Source organism: Meles meles, chromosome 10 (assembly GCF_922984935.1).
Source record: "Meles meles chromosome 10, mMelMel3.1 paternal haplotype, whole genome shotgun sequence".
Classification (NCBI taxonomy): domain Eukaryota; kingdom Metazoa; phylum Chordata; class Mammalia; order Carnivora; family Mustelidae; genus Meles; species Meles meles.
Genome location: NC_060075.1, coordinates 15,441,917 through 15,457,475, shown reverse-complemented (window position 1 = coordinate 15,457,475; position 15,559 = coordinate 15,441,917). Strand labels below are relative to the sequence as shown.

General features: G+C 40.7%; 1 protein-coding gene across 1 annotated transcript in view; it reads right to left on the bottom strand.

Moving 5' to 3' along the window:
- Positions 1–1,273: 1,273 nt before the first annotated feature.
- Positions 1,274–15,559, bottom strand: part of SVOPL (SVOP like) — a 67,375-nt gene continuing 53,089 nt past the window's right edge. Inside the window, exons 14-15 of the mRNA XM_046020243.1 lie at positions 3,166–3,279; positions 1,274–1,366 (exon numbers count right to left, since the gene is read on the bottom strand). Coding sequence (XP_045876199.1) covers positions 1,274–1,366; positions 3,166–3,279 — 207 coding nt within the window. The remainder of the gene's footprint in view (positions 1,367–3,165; positions 3,280–15,559) is intronic.

The window sequence follows — 15,559 nt, the reverse complement described above, 5'->3', positions numbered from 1 at the left end:
GGTCAAGGAAGATAGAGGGGAGTTGAAGGTGTCCCATCATCTTACAGTTTTGTTTTAGGTATCTCGAGTATCTTAAACTTTATTAGCCTTTTGCACTGAATCAAACTATCATCGGATTTTGAAACCTCTTAGAGACTTCTACATACCAGTTAAAAATAGGTATCCCCTCCTGGTTGTTGATTGGGGAACCCTTACTTTTAAGTGCACTTCTTGTCAATAGATACAGCTTCCAAGACCACAATTCTTGGACATTAAGTAGGTGTGTTGGAGATAGAGAACTCAATTCTTTGAAAGTTGAAGATCTTATGTCTTGGGTTTCTCAGAGCCAGATTAATTCCCAAGAAGGCTTGGGGATTTTGTGATGTTTTCTGTGTACTGTGACACAGAATTTTTCTTGAGATTGCCAAGTGACTTAGTGTCAGTCTACCTTGTTCTGTGTTCATTCCATGCCCACCAGCTTTGCATCTTTGGCGTCCAGAACTCCAATTAGCAGTGGCTTTTAGTAGTCTAGCTTGTACACATTTAGATTTTGTTGTGCCATTGGTTAGAACAGTTTAAATTTCTTACCCTGTTTCCCTAAGTCTCCCAGCAGTTTATGCAAAGGATGTACCTTGAGGGTTTAGGAGTTGCTAACTGCTGCCACCCCTTGCAGACTCCCAATAGGATTGCTGTGGTACCTTTCTGGGAACTACATTTTACATACATACACACACAGTTATATATATATCTCTCTCTAACACACAGCCCATTTAGATCAGAGAGCTGCTTACAAAGCCTAAAGTAACTTAGCCACGGCCCTTGGTGTTGATGAGAGGAACAGTGAACTCAAAGGATTCAGCAGGCTCCTTGCCTATGTGTCTTATTGTTCCACAGGCCATTAGCAGTCTGCTTCAGATGCTCATCCTTACTGCCACAACGAGTTAAAAATGCTTTAGGTGACCCAAACAAACCTTATTTGACACTTTATGGAGCAGCAGTGTCCATTCCCAAGAGTCCAGAGAACTGAAAGCTGGGGTAGAAGGCAGGAAGCTTTTATCAGATAAAAAATAAGAGGCCAGAGTTGGCTTGGTGATTGGCACACTGAACACGTGGTTTCTGGGCCAGTGGAATAGTTACAGGGACATGAAGGTTATTTCAGCTTTCTGGAGTACCTGGGTGGCTCAGTGAAGTGTCTGACTTGATTCTGGCTCAGGTCATGATCTCAAGTGGTCAAGATCAGCCTCACCTTGGGATCTGCAGGGAGTCTACTCAAGATTCCTTCTCCTCCCAGCTCTCATATTCTCTTAAATTTCAGTTTGCTGATACGGCACTCTGGGCAGGAGCTATTCCATCTTGGATCTAGAAATTTATTTCTAACAGCTATGGCCTGTTAGCCAAATTTAACCTCTGGCGCTCTTTACACAGTCTAAGAGAGAGGGATTTAAATTTGTTTTGTTTTGTTTTGTTTTAAGGCTGAAAGGGTGGTGGAGGTGTGTGGCAGACAGTATTTAGCTCACAAAGTGAAATATTTACTGTCTGGCCCTTTACAGAGAAAATTTCCTGACTTTAAGCCATTTTTGCACCTTTGGTTCAAATAGGAAGGATTTTCACCCCTATTGAAACTGGTGTATAAACCCTCTCCTACACAGAGTTTGCTAATACAGTGATACTTAATTGTGTTGCAGTGAGTTCTTTTTCCACTGCAAAGTACGGATGGGAGTAGTAGACGAACAAGCCGTGGGGTCCCCAGTTTTAGAGATGTCTACAACATGCCTAAATAGCAATAAAAGATTACATCTCAACATAAAAGACCTAATTAGGTGTTTTGTTTTCTACACCATACCTAACCTAGTATAGTGGTATGCACGGGTGTGATGTCCCACATGCAAAGGGTAGGTAAGTAATTGCATGATGTAGAAAAACTTTGTGCATTCTTTAATTTTTTTTTTTAAGTCTCCCATAAAGTCATGAAATTACACTGAAAACAGGATCTGGGAAAAAAATTAGTTTATTCCCAGCTTTTTCACAATTATATACAAGAATCATGCTAATGTAAGCATATACATAAATAAGCAATTTTCATCAGTATGGAGGCCACAATTTAAATAAATGCAAATTTAAATTGTGAATGTGACTATTTTGAAAGGCTTAATGATGCCCTTATGTTTATGGCTTAGCTACCAAATTTCAGGCCAACTTTTTGGTACAGACCTTATGGGAAAATACCAAATATGTATACATTTTCTCTAAGAAACTAATAAACTTGATCTCAAAGAAGAAAAGCTACCTTCCCCCCTACCCATCTCCTATAGAAACCTTTCCAGTCTTAAAAGTATATTTTTTATAGACATTCTCATAATCTCCCAAGAAGGTTATCAGTATAAAATTTACCCACCTCATTCTCATGTGCTGTACTTTTGAAAAAATACATCAGTTTAATTACCAAGTAGTGTACAGAAAATAAATCAAATTTTTAAAAATGTACCACAGCTCTTCGTAAAGATAAAGTGCATTTTTCTTCTCTGGTAGACATTGGTTTACAGGTCTTCATTTAATTTGCTGGAATAAGAAGTGATTCATTAGATCAATACACTTAATAAAAAGCCTTTTCCATTCATCCTCAGTGTCTAGCACTCAAAACTAGTACTAGAAGATTTCTTAATAAACTTTAAAGTAATTAAGACCCTAGCATTTATCCTTGTGTACCTGACATTAGCAGTGGTAGCTTTAGAGTTAATTCTAGTAGGATAAAGACCTCATTCAGAAAAATCACACTATAAGTATCCTCTTTCAAGAATGCTAATTTAAGCATACTACCTAAAAAAGCCTTGGGTGTTTTGTTTTGTCCCTGTTGGCAGAGATCTGGAGTGAACACTTGGTTACTTTAGTTTCAGTGCTGCTCCAAGTTCCATGCAAACAAACCGGATACCCAGGTTTTTGTTTACTGGAACCCATGAAGCAAACACTATGTGTTAGCACACACCTGGATGTCAGGTCAGCTTCAAAGAAGAATTTCCACTGCTTCCCTTCCTCTCTCTCTGCCTGCCTCTCTGCCTACTTGTGATCTCTGTCAAATAAATAAATAAAATGTTTAAAAAAAAAAAAAGAATTTCCATACTCCAGGTTAATTCCCGTTGGTTCAAAGATGGTAGTTAAGAATACTGAAGAGATTTCTGCATCACTTACCTGCAGGGCCCGTCCTTTGGTCTCAATGGGGAGAGTAAATGCAGAAATGGCACATACAACACAGACCGATGAGAAAAGACACAGGGCCCCCAGGAGTGAGGCATTTATAAGAACCTGTAGGTCATAAGGAATGACTCAATTTATTGTGCCCAGTCACTTCTAAATGGATTTTTTTTGTGATAAGGGGAAATCATCTCTCCACCTGCATGAATGAATGTCCTTTGCAGCCATTCTATAAATTGTGCCTTCCTGACATCTTAGGTCTTTTATTTGGGCCCAGCTATTGTAGGCATCTTGAGTGACCCTGTGAGTTAGGACTGACATTAACACGTACTGGCCAGGTCAGACCTCTCTGCGCCCACTCCTCAATATCTCCAGAGCAAACCAGTATCGGGGGAATATGAGAGATCTGGTTTCCCCCACTTTCATACCAGTCTAGTGTGCTCAATTTCTAATTTTCATTGTTAGTCATGCAGGATTCCTCTACCTAACATCCACTCGTCCCCCTTCAGTTCTGACAGGATGGATTAGGAGGAAGTTTATTTAGAGATGTAATCTAACAGTCTCTGAAAAGATAAAAATGGGTTATCTATGTTCATGATGCTTTGTGTGTGACAGTACTTTCTGTTTGGTTTCCATTTTCCATATTCAGAGTGGATTTCTGCCAGTTGGCCAAGACCATGCTCTGTTAACTGGCTAGTTCGGACACTCCCCTCTCCTACATCTGTGAACCCAGGGCTGCCTCAAGTTAGCAAAAAGCCAAGCACTTGGTAGTTTAACTAATTTCACAAGGATGTTTAAATAAAGTGACAGGAACAGCAAGGCTCTCTCCAGTCACAGAATACTGCAATTTTTGGACAGACCTAGAGATTAGCAGGTCTAGTCCAACCTAATGTTACCAATGAGCCGAAAGTAAGGGCTAAGTGATGACTTGTCCAAAGTCACATGTAGCTCCCTCACACAATCAAGTGCCATTCAACCTCTTAGGTTCCCCTAAGATACAGAATAGGAGAGCCCATCCTGCGTATAAAGCCTGTTGCCTTCCAAAACAGTAAATATTTCCACTTGCCATGCGAACAACCCATGATACTTACTCCATAACTGTTGTGTACTCGCCCTAGCAAGTATTAGGTAGTATTTTCTAATTTATCTCCCAAAATAAGTTACAATTTTCCCTACTGAAAATCCAGGCTCAAAAAAGGGGAAAGGTAGGAACCAAAAGAAACCAGGCATTTGAACCATGACCAAAGTGTGCCACAGTTAAGTATGGCAATACATCTGCCAATCCTGCCTTTTCTGTCCTTTAAAACCACAGTTCACACCACCAGCAGCCATGAATTCTGAACTATTCCTCCCCAACCTTTGCAACAGATTTTAAAGTCTTAGGTGGTGTGAGACCTGAGGGTTTCAATTTAGGTTACATAACTGCTCTACTACCTAGGATCAGAGAGAGCAACTGCTGCCCCCCACCTTTTTTGTTTTTTGGGGTTTTTTTTTTTTTTGGTTTTTTTGGGGTTTTTTGGCTTCCCTACAGAAATACCAGTTTGGGCTTCATAGCAGGACTCTAGCAATCCAATAGATGTTACTGGATATTATTCCAATAAGAAGTTCCTTTCTGCCTAAGTGAACCAAAGTCAATTTCTGTTGTTTGTAAGGAAGAAATCTATTGCGTGATTATAAAAATCATCTGAGAATTTTGTTACAAGATAGATTTGCAGGCCCATCTTTGATTCACTATCAAAAAGATCACTCTGTTAATCTCTACTTCTAAAAATCAGCCCAGACCAGGAACAAAGAGGGACATTACACAGTGATGAAAGGTTTATCCACAAAGACACAACAATTCTAAAGGTTTACCGCAGAGCTTCAAACTATATTCAGTAAAAACTGAAAGAAGATCTAGGTAAATCCACATACAGTTGGAGACTTCTGTGCCCCTTTCTCAGTAATTGATAGAACTACTAGTCAGCAAAATTGAGGACTAGAAGAACTTTATATGCCATCAACCAACAGGGTCTAACTGACATTTACAGAACACCTTAACAAATAGCAGAGTACACATTCCTCTCTACCGCCCATGGAACATTCCCCAAAATAGACCAGGTTCTGGAGGCATAAAATGAACCTTAAAGGATTTAAATCCTAGGGGCGCCTGGCTGGCTCAGTAGAACATGCGACTCGATCTCAGGGTTGTAAGTTTGAACCCCACATTGAGTATAGAGATTATTTAAATCTTTAAAAAATATTTAAAACCCTAGAATATATTCTGACTGGAAGTATCAAACTAGAAATAAAAGATAACAGCAACATCTCCATGCACTTCTAAAATCCAGGAGTCAAAACCTCATGAAAAATGAAAACGATGAAAATACAGAATATTAAATGTGTGGGACACAGCTGATAGGAACAAAAATAAAATACTTAGGAATAAATGTGTAAGACAGGTATCAAGAAAAATTATAACTAAAGAATATGTAAATTTGAGTATTTCCTAGAAAAATAGGCTTACTCTAAATTAGAGTAAGTCTAAAATAATTTAGACTTACTCAATTTTACATTTAGTGACAATTTTATAACTAACTATATATATTATATATATAATATAGTTCTTAGAAAAATGGATTGTGAAAGTACGTCTCAAAATAATCTGTAATTCTAGTGAATTCTCAAACTCTATTCAAAGGATTCAAAATCCCAGTAGGGAAAAAAAATCCCAATAGGATTTTTGAGTCAATTTTGGGTGGAAAATTGATTTTAAGGTTAATTTGAAAGAATGAACATATAAGAAAAATCAGGGAACTTCTGGGAACATGTTCAGGTGAGAGAATTTGAGGGAAGTTATTAGCCTAAGTGGTAGTAAAGTTGTAATCATGAGCCGTGTGCTACTGGTGCCAAAATAGATCTGTAAAACAATGAATTACAAAGTAGAGCTAAATATGCAAATTGGGCTTATAATAACAGCAGCATGGTAAATCGATTCAGAGGAGCCAGAGAAAAGGATGATTAATGGCCTGGGGACAACCAGGTAGGTGTTTTGTTGCTTTTTAAAGCCGAATTCTTACCTCTGGCCTTGGGCCTTAAGTTTAAACAAATTGTGAAAAGATCAAGGAATTTAATGTTTTAGATGAAACACTAAAAGCCTCTGAACTCTCAGTGTCATAGAAGCATGAATGATGCAGGCCAATAAGCATGACACAAAACACTAGCTCCTTAAGTGAAAATGCTTGGTAAATTGATGAACTAATCATTTTAAATTTTGTATGCCAAAAAATTGATAGCAAAATCAAAAGATAAACTACAAACATTGAAAAAAAATATCTAGTATAATAATGGCTAAATGGCCTGTAGGAGAGTTGCTAATCACATAAATAAGCAATTTGTCAAAAAAAAAAAAAATGTTTAATCTGTGAAAGATGTTCAGCTTTACTCATAATGAACAAAGTACAAATTAATTGTCTACCATATCGAAGGATTCAAAAAATTTTTACCATCCTTTTTGATGAGGAAGGAAAGAACACAGATACTTAAGAATGTGGGCACCTGAGTGGTTCAGACAGTTAAAGTGCCCCACCGGAGGTTTCAACCCAGGTCTATCATCTCAGGGTCATGGGATTGAGCTCTGTGCCCCACGTCAGACTCTGCCTCTGCCCCTCCCCTCGTGTTTGTTCACTCCATCTCTAAAAATGAATAAATCTTTTTTTTTTTAAGATTTTATTTATTTATTTGGCAGACAGAGATCACAAGCAGGCAGAGAGAGAGGGGAGGAAGCAGGCTCCCAGCTGAGCAGAGAGCCCAATGCGGAGCTCGATCACAGGGCCCTGGGATCGTGACCTGAGCCGAATGCTGAGGCTTTAACCCACTGAACCACCCAGGCACCCCTGAATAAATCTTCTTTTAAAAGTGTTAATGTTAGGGGCGCCTGGGTGGCTCAGTGGTTTAAGCCTCTGCCTTGGGCTCAGGTCATGATCTCAGGGTCCTGGGATCGAGCTCCGCATCGGGCTCTCTGCTCGGTGGGGAACCTGTTTCTCCCTCCCTCTCTGCTTACTTGTGACCTCTATCTCTGTCAAATAAATAAATAAAATATTTTTTTTAAAAGTGTTAATGTTGTATCAAGGAGTGTGTATTTTTTAAGAGAAGACAGTTTGACAAGATCCATCATAATTTAAGATACATACACATTTTGACTGAAAAATTATCCAACAGACTTTTCTACAAAATCATGCTTTTTCACTCATATTCCATAGTCATTCCCACATCTCTCTGCCCTATTGTAAGCAGGGAAAGGGGGGCTCCCTAACCATCCTAGGTAGCAGACCACCCCCATCACTATTTCCTTTCTCTGTTTTCTATGTTTACATAGCATTAATCATACTAACATATTAGTAAACCATCCTCCCTTGTCCATTCTCCACTAGAGTGTAACTTTAAAGAATGTGGGACCTTGATTGTATAGTATAACATGAAAGAGCTTAGTGCTGTCGGATGGCGAATATAGTTGCTCCCATACAGAGGTGTGTGCATGATGGTCAGGGTGTCATTATTTGTAAAAGCAGAACCCAGAAATTATTTATTCACCCACCAAGTAACAGCTAATCATGGCACAGCCATGCAATGGAAATCCATGCACTTACTTGAAAGAATGAGGTTAATCTACATTTACTAACATAAAAAAGTTACTAATGTGAAGGCTGCAATACGCAGATATGTGTGCGTAGATGGACAGTTTGTGTATGTGTGTGTACATACGGACTTAGCTACACATATACACACAGATGGACATAAACTGTAAAGAGGAGTCGGGACTCTATTTGATGACTGCTGCAAGCCCTTAAGCCTCACGCTTCCCTTCTCTTCTGCCCCAACTTCTGAACTGCCAGGAGAGCCTGGGTGACAACAAAAGACCCACACCACACAAGCTGCCACCCTACTGTGGGACCCCTCACCTCAGCCACAATAAACACCCCAGCCAGTCTCCTTGCCTTGCCCTCTCAAGGTCAATTCAGAGCTGCTTGAGAGGGCTGTCCTGCTCTCCCATGAACCTTAACTCTGTAAGTTAAAAAAGACCTTTCCATACCCCAGTGACGTGTGTATGCATCATCAGTCCTGACTTAATGAAAACATGGAGGGCGTTCCATCCTTCTCCACAGGTGACTAGAACATGGACACAGATAAATGTAGATAGAAAATGCACATATTCATGGAAGTATGTGTACCTACATATATACACGCATCTATAGAATATACAAATATTACTGGTATGTACAACACCCAGGGAGACAAATACATGCATAGAAAAGAATCTGGGAGAATATGCCAGAAAACTCCCACTCAGTATGGAGTCTGCTTCTCCCTCGGCCTGCCACTCCTCCCCCTGCTTCTGTGCTCGCTGGCGCTCTCTCAGATAAGGACTTTAAAACTGGCGCTCTCTCAGATAAGGACTTTAAAGATACATGTATCTAAAAATGATGGTAAGCCTTGTTAATAAAAAAGAAAAACCCCAAACTATACATCTGACCCAAGAAGTACCTGAGAAATGACTGTAGAAATTTAACAAAAACAAGCCTAAATGAATAAGTTACAAATCAGAAACAAATGGACTTGATAAATGATGAATTATAGTGGAAATATATAAATGTATAGAATGAAGAATATAAAAGAAGAAATAATCACCAACACAGAGGAAATGGAGAAAAAAACCAGAGATTACTCCCCAGAGTTCTTTGTTAATAAATTTGCATACATATTCATAAAAATTTTTCCTGACATTTACTCAAGATTAAAAACAACAACAAAAAAAACCAAGAGAACCAAAACAACAGAAAAAAACTAGTGGCCAAAAAGTACGTCCTCAAAAGTGCCAGATCCACTTTCACAGATCAGTTCTTTTGAATCTCCAAGGAAGGATCCAGGGCAAGAAAAGCTTCCAATTTCTTTTTAATGAAACCAGAAGGACAGCAACTGCAGAACCTAATACACACAAAAACCCAACTGCCCTCTCCTGTGTGAGTGTTGATTCAAAAATTATAAATGAAATACTGGTAAGATAAAACCTAATGGTTCACTAACAAAGCAAAACACCCTGGCTAATGGGACCCTCACTGCTGTCACCTGCACTGTGGCTGGGAGGTTTTCCCTGCACACCCCTGCTCCCTCCCTCATTTATCCTCCCAACTGATCATCTCTTCCATGTGCAATTGTTAGCCACTGCTTTTCCAAGGACTCAAACTGACTCAAGCTCTTTCAATGAAATAGTTGGATACAAAATCAAGATAAAAAAAAAATGCAGGGTGCCTAGCTGGCTCGGAGGAGTGTGTGACTCTTGATCTTGGGGTCATGAGTTCAAGCCCCACAATGGGTGTAGAGACTACTTAAACAAAAAATTTATTTTCTACCTAGAAAAAAATATATTCACAAAATGTTTCAATGGCCACTACATGCCAGGCACTGGAGAAAGAAATACAAAAAGGAGCAAAACATGCCCATATCCTTGTCCTTCCCGGGCTTCGAGTACTGGAAGAGATGGATTTTGGATAGACCAGCAAACAAATTAGCAACTACAATCTGATAATCAAGATGAAGGAAATTTCAAGGCCACTTAAGAGCTCACAGGGAGATCACAGCAGGGAGACTGGGCTCAGTTTAAGGCCTCAGAAGGACTTCCCTGAGCAGAGAATTAATCATAGCTAACTGGAGATGGTGACAGGTGGAAGGGGAGAGGGTTTCTAGTCCCAAGGGAACAGCAAGTGAGGGAATCCCAGAAGGTGGTAACTGGGGTAATCAACTACAAGAAGCAGACTGTTTAAGCTAAGAAAATGGGTAAGAGCACAGGTGGGAGCCTCATTGGTGGGGCCTATAAACCAAGTTGAGGATTTGGGTCTTTACCTACAAAGAAGGGCAAGGGCAAGACAACAAAGGATTGTAAGCACAAGAACCACACAGATTTGCATGGATACTGGGAGGAGACATTGAAGGAGAATAAGAGCTTGCAGAAGGAAAGTGGTCAGGATGTTCTCTTGGCAGCCCAGTGAGAGGCTAGGGTTATTTGAACCAGAGTGGTGCCAGTGGTAAGGAAGGAGGAAAGGTGAATGATATGGGACCTGTACTAGGAGGATAAATCTGCGTGGTGGGGATTGACGAGGATGAGAAGGGAGAAGAGAGGAGGAGGACAGCCCCAGGTTGTATAGTGATGGAATTCACTGATGGGGACTGGAAGAGGAATGGCTGTGGGGAAAGATATCCCAAGAACGACATTGAACATGCTGAACTGAAGATGATTTTGAGAAATTCGGGTGGAAATGCCAAGGAAACAACTAGATAACATGAATCTGGAGCTAAGTAAGGCCTAGTCCAGGGATACAAAGTTGGGAGTTGTGAGCATATGATTAGTAATTAAAATCATAAAAAATGGGTGAAATCACCTACATGGAGACTAATATAAAAAAAATGAGGGTCTAAAATGAACTAAGAATTCCCAACAATGGGGGGGGCGCCTTGGTGGCTCAGTGGTTTAAAGCCTCTGCCTTCGGCTCAGGTCATGATCCCAGGGTTCTGGGATCAAGCCCCGCATTGGGCTCTCTGCTCCATGGGGAGCCTGCTTCCTCCTCTCCTTCTGCCTGCCTCTCTGCCTACTTGTGATCTCTGTCTGTCAAATAAATAAAACATTAAAATAAAAAAAAAAAGAATTCCCAACAATGGAAAAAAAAAAAAAGAGGAAGATAAACCACAAGGAGATGGGGAAGGAACAACCAGAGATGCAGGAGGACACCCACAAGTATGCCAGGTGATGGATGCCCCGAGAAGGTGAGAGAAAATGAGGACATGACCACTTGTCCTTATAGTAAGGGAGAGGTCGACATGGGAGATTAAAGCAAAGTTTAGGTGTAGAGGCATGGAGGTCATCAGAGATGCTATCAGGAATCATTCTTGTGGAATAGGGATGGCTGCAGCTGGGTTAGTGGGCTGGGGGAATCTCTGGGGGGAGGAAGTGAGGACAGTGAGGGGAAGGAACCCGAATAAGTAGTTGGGCTGGGAAGAAGAGGAAGGAGAGCCAATGGGAGTGAGTTTATCACATGTAAGCTATGGAATCTTAAACACATTAAAATGTTGACCGGAAGAGTTCTACCTGGAGGGATGGATTGAAATCACTAGACAGATGTGATTATAAACCTAAAAAAGTCAAAAGGCTCAGATGAAAAACCATTAGGAATGAGGAATGAGTTCAGTGAGCTGGCTGTTGGCCAATCAACAGCCAAACACTAGCCTTTGCAAATACAACTCATGCAAACTGTGAGACTAGAATTTATAATGTAAGAAAACAATCCATTCACAACAATAATGAAAAGCCTTAAAATGCCCAAGAATACACTTAACAAGATTTTCAGGATCTTTCATAACTAAACAGTAAAATAGCAAGGAGCATAGAACAAACATTGAACAACTGGAGACAAACTCTGCTCTTAGAAAGATAATATTAGGGAAAAAGTCACTTTTTCCTAAATTAACAGATACATTTAATGAATTAATAATTAAAATCTAAAAAGGGTTTGGGCAGACAGGGGAGGCTCTGTGACTTATCTGAGAAAGAAGAACAATGAGGTGGGGCTCAGGCAGCCAGTTTTGCAAGTGTCCTATAAATATCATTCAGCTAGCTAGAAGACTATGACAATGACGAAACCAGAAAGATCAATGGACTAAAATAGCAAGGCTAGAAATAGAACAAGTAATTGTGAAAATGTAAGCAAACAGACATTTCTAACTCAGGAGTAAAAAATGGGTTATTAAATCAAGTGGGTAGGGACCACGGGTCCACCAGTTCGGAAATCACATTAGGCCTTCTATTGCAGTATCCCAATGTCCTGGTCAGGATTTTCTGGGTCAGAATCTGGAATGCTTTCACTTTGTGATGGCTGAGGCTTTTACATGCTATACTTCAAAAAAATGCTTATACATCCTCTCTCCCAAAAAGAGAAGACTACAAAAGATTGGAAGGGAAAGGTCTATTTTCATAATCCTAACCACAGACCACAGAAGTTGTAAAGAAAACATTGATAAACATCAGCGTCTATGAACTTACAAAACAAGGAGAACAGAAACAAGAATGAAAGACAAATGGAAAATTGGGGCAATATTTGCAGTATGTCAGAAAAATGGTTGAAACCCTTTATACATACAAAGGATTCTCACAAATCCAGTTTTAAAGAATTGAAAAATGGGAAGGGCCCTAAATGGACAAGCTAAAAAAGATAAAATACCCAATTAAAATGTGAAAAGAGCATTCAGTCTCATTACTCACCAGAGAAAGACTATTACAATGACAAAGAGATATCCTTTATTGCCAGTGAGATTTGCAAATGCAACAAAGACTAACCAAACCCGCTGTCCAGTGAAGCAGCAGGACCATCCTCACTTGTACAACCTGCCCAAAGAGGGTGTTAGCACAGTGTATCAACATGGAAATTGAGCAGACCCCCCTGACCTACCTACCAATCCAATTTCTTTTTTTTTTCTTTTTTTTTTTTTAGAGATAGAGAGAGAGCAGGGAGCAGAGGGAAAGAGAGAATCTTTTTTTTTTTTTTTAAGATTTTATTTATTTATTTGACAGAAATCACAAGTAGGCAGAGAGGCAGGCGGAGAGAGAGGAAGGGAAGCAGGCTCCCTGCTGAGCATCTGAGAGCCCGATGTGGGGCTCGATCCCAGGACCCTGAGATCATGACCCGAGCCGAAGGCAGAGCCTAACCCACTGAGCCACCCAGGCGCCCCCCAATCCAATTTCTAAGGAATTTATCCTAAAGAGGTAATTGCATAGCTGGATAAAAATGTAAGTGCAAGGCTGCTCATTACTATTATTTAGGATAGAAAAATAACAAGTAGTCTAGGCCTTTAACAACACAGAACTGATAAATTAACTGAAAAGTTACTTTTTCTTTAAGATTTTATTTATTTATTTGACAGAGAGAGAGGGATCATAAGCAGGCAGAGAGGCAGGCAGAGAGAGGAAGGGAAGCAGGCTCCCGCCGAGCAGAGAGCCCGATGCAGGGCTCGATCCCAGGACCCCGAGATCATGACCTGAGCTGAAGGCAGAGGCTTAACCCACTGAGCCACCCAGGCGCCCCTGAAAAGTTACTTTTCTCATATACATATGAGAGTATATTTTTCAACATGAATAGAGGACTTGACTTTTTATGGCTATGAAAAACATCAGCAACATATTGTTGCATGCAGAAAGTAGGCTATAAAAAGTATATGGAAGTTTCTATTCAAGATGGCAACATAGGAAGATCCTAAACTCACCTCCTTTCATGGACAGATTGAATCTACAGGTTTATATGAAATCATTTCCTCTGAAAGAAATCCAAAAACTAGCTGAGCAACTCCTACAGAGAGGGCAAACAAGAAAGAAACCCACATCAAAACAGTCGGAGAAGCTGAGACACAATCTTGCCCTAAACCTCACTCCTGGTGCAGCCATCACAATAAGAAAGGAACTTAGAACTCCAAGCTCCTCCCCAAGGAGCTATGGGTCTAAATCCCACATCTGACACCCCAACTTCTAAGACATGCACCAGAGAGATGAGCCCCGACAATATCTTGCTTTGAGAGCCAATGGGTTTGTGTCCACGAGATCCCCACAGCCCCAGAAAATGAAGAAACCATTCTTAAGGGGCTCAAATGCAATTACCTGGCCAACTACTAGCCTCCTAACCTCCTCCACACCCCCCTCCCCAGCCAGAGGCAGAGACAGCCCGGTCAAACACATGTAGTCTTTTTATGAAAGAGGCCTATTTGCTTAAAGCATCACCCTGGTCGGCAAGCATCTACTTGAACACGCAACTAGGAATCTACTGAAATACTCTCCAAAGATGGAGGCCAGCAGGGACCAACTCTGCACTCTCCCTCAGCCTTGCTCCAGAGATCTGGTTTCTTGAAGGAAGGAAGTTGTGCACATGTCTGGTGCCCTAGTTTTTGTGGCTATTGCCCAGGGGATACCTCCTGATCACCTGGACGTGATGGCTAGCCGGGCTGACATTCCACAGGACTGTCACAAAGAATTCCCAGCCAGCTACACTGCAGGACTTAGCAGGGGGAGAGCCAACAGACCAAAACTCCATCTTTCTGGAAACGGGAGCTAGCTATTAGCTTGTCTTCATAGGTTCCGCCTGAAGGTAGACTCCTAACTAAATACACATCTAGCCACCGACTGCCATCCTCTCCAGACACTTCGGGGGATGGGTGCTATCTTCTCCCTCTCCATCTGGCTCACTCCAGGTCACCAGTATCTCCTGGAAAAGAGCTTAAACAGATGTCTGCCCAGTTTGGGTGGCTGCCAGCCAGAGGGCACCCCTGAATCTCCTGGTTCTGGCAGCCAATAGAACTTACGTTCATAGGTCTCACAGGACTGCAACCAACAGAAAGAGTTCTAAACTGGCTGTGTGCCCTCGGCCCCACCCAGAGCACAGCACTCACAGCAGACTGAAACACAACCCCAGTCTTTCCGTGCAAGACGCCTATTTGTTTATCTTCAACCTGTGGCCTGAAGGTCAGACTACTACTTCAACAAACGTTTAGAGGCTGATTACAATGCTGTCCCGAGATGGGGACCAGCAGACGCAGCTGCACCCTCTTCCTCTGCCTCACTCTATGAGTAGTGAAAGCGACTACCACAATTTGTTAATGGATACTCAGGATAAAAAGATATTAACTGTGACATCAAAAACAGAATGTGGAGGGGAGTAATGAGTTCGAATTTAAATTATTATCAACTTAAACTTCTTGGTGAGTCCAGCTAAAGTTTTGTCTTTTTTTTTTTTTAAATAGCTCAGTTTCATTGATCTTTTCTATTATCTTTTTAGTCTCTATTTCATTTATTTCCAATTTGATCTTTGTTATTTCCTTTCTTCTACTGACTTTATATCTGTTATTCTGTAAGAAATCTGACATAAGCCTCATAAGTCACAAAGCAATAACCTAGAGTAGATACACAAACGATAAAGAACCCAAGTCTACTAGTACAGATAATGATCACATCACAAAGGGAAAACAAGAGAAGAATAAGAAGGAACAAAGCCAGAAAACAATGAATAAAATGGTAGTAAGTACATCAGTCATTACTCTAAATGCATGGATAAGGGCATCTTGGTTCTTTCCACAGAGCCAAGATGCCCTTCAACAGACAAATGGATAAAGACGATATGGTCCATATATAAAATGGAATATTATGCCTCTATCAGAAAGGATGAATATCCAACTTTTCTATCAACATGGACGGGACTGGAGGAGATTATGCTGAGTGAAATAAGTCACACAGAGAGAGTCAGTTATCATATGGTTTCACTTACTTGTGGAGCATAAGGAATAACATGGAGGACATTGGGAGATGGAGAGAAGTGAGTTGGGG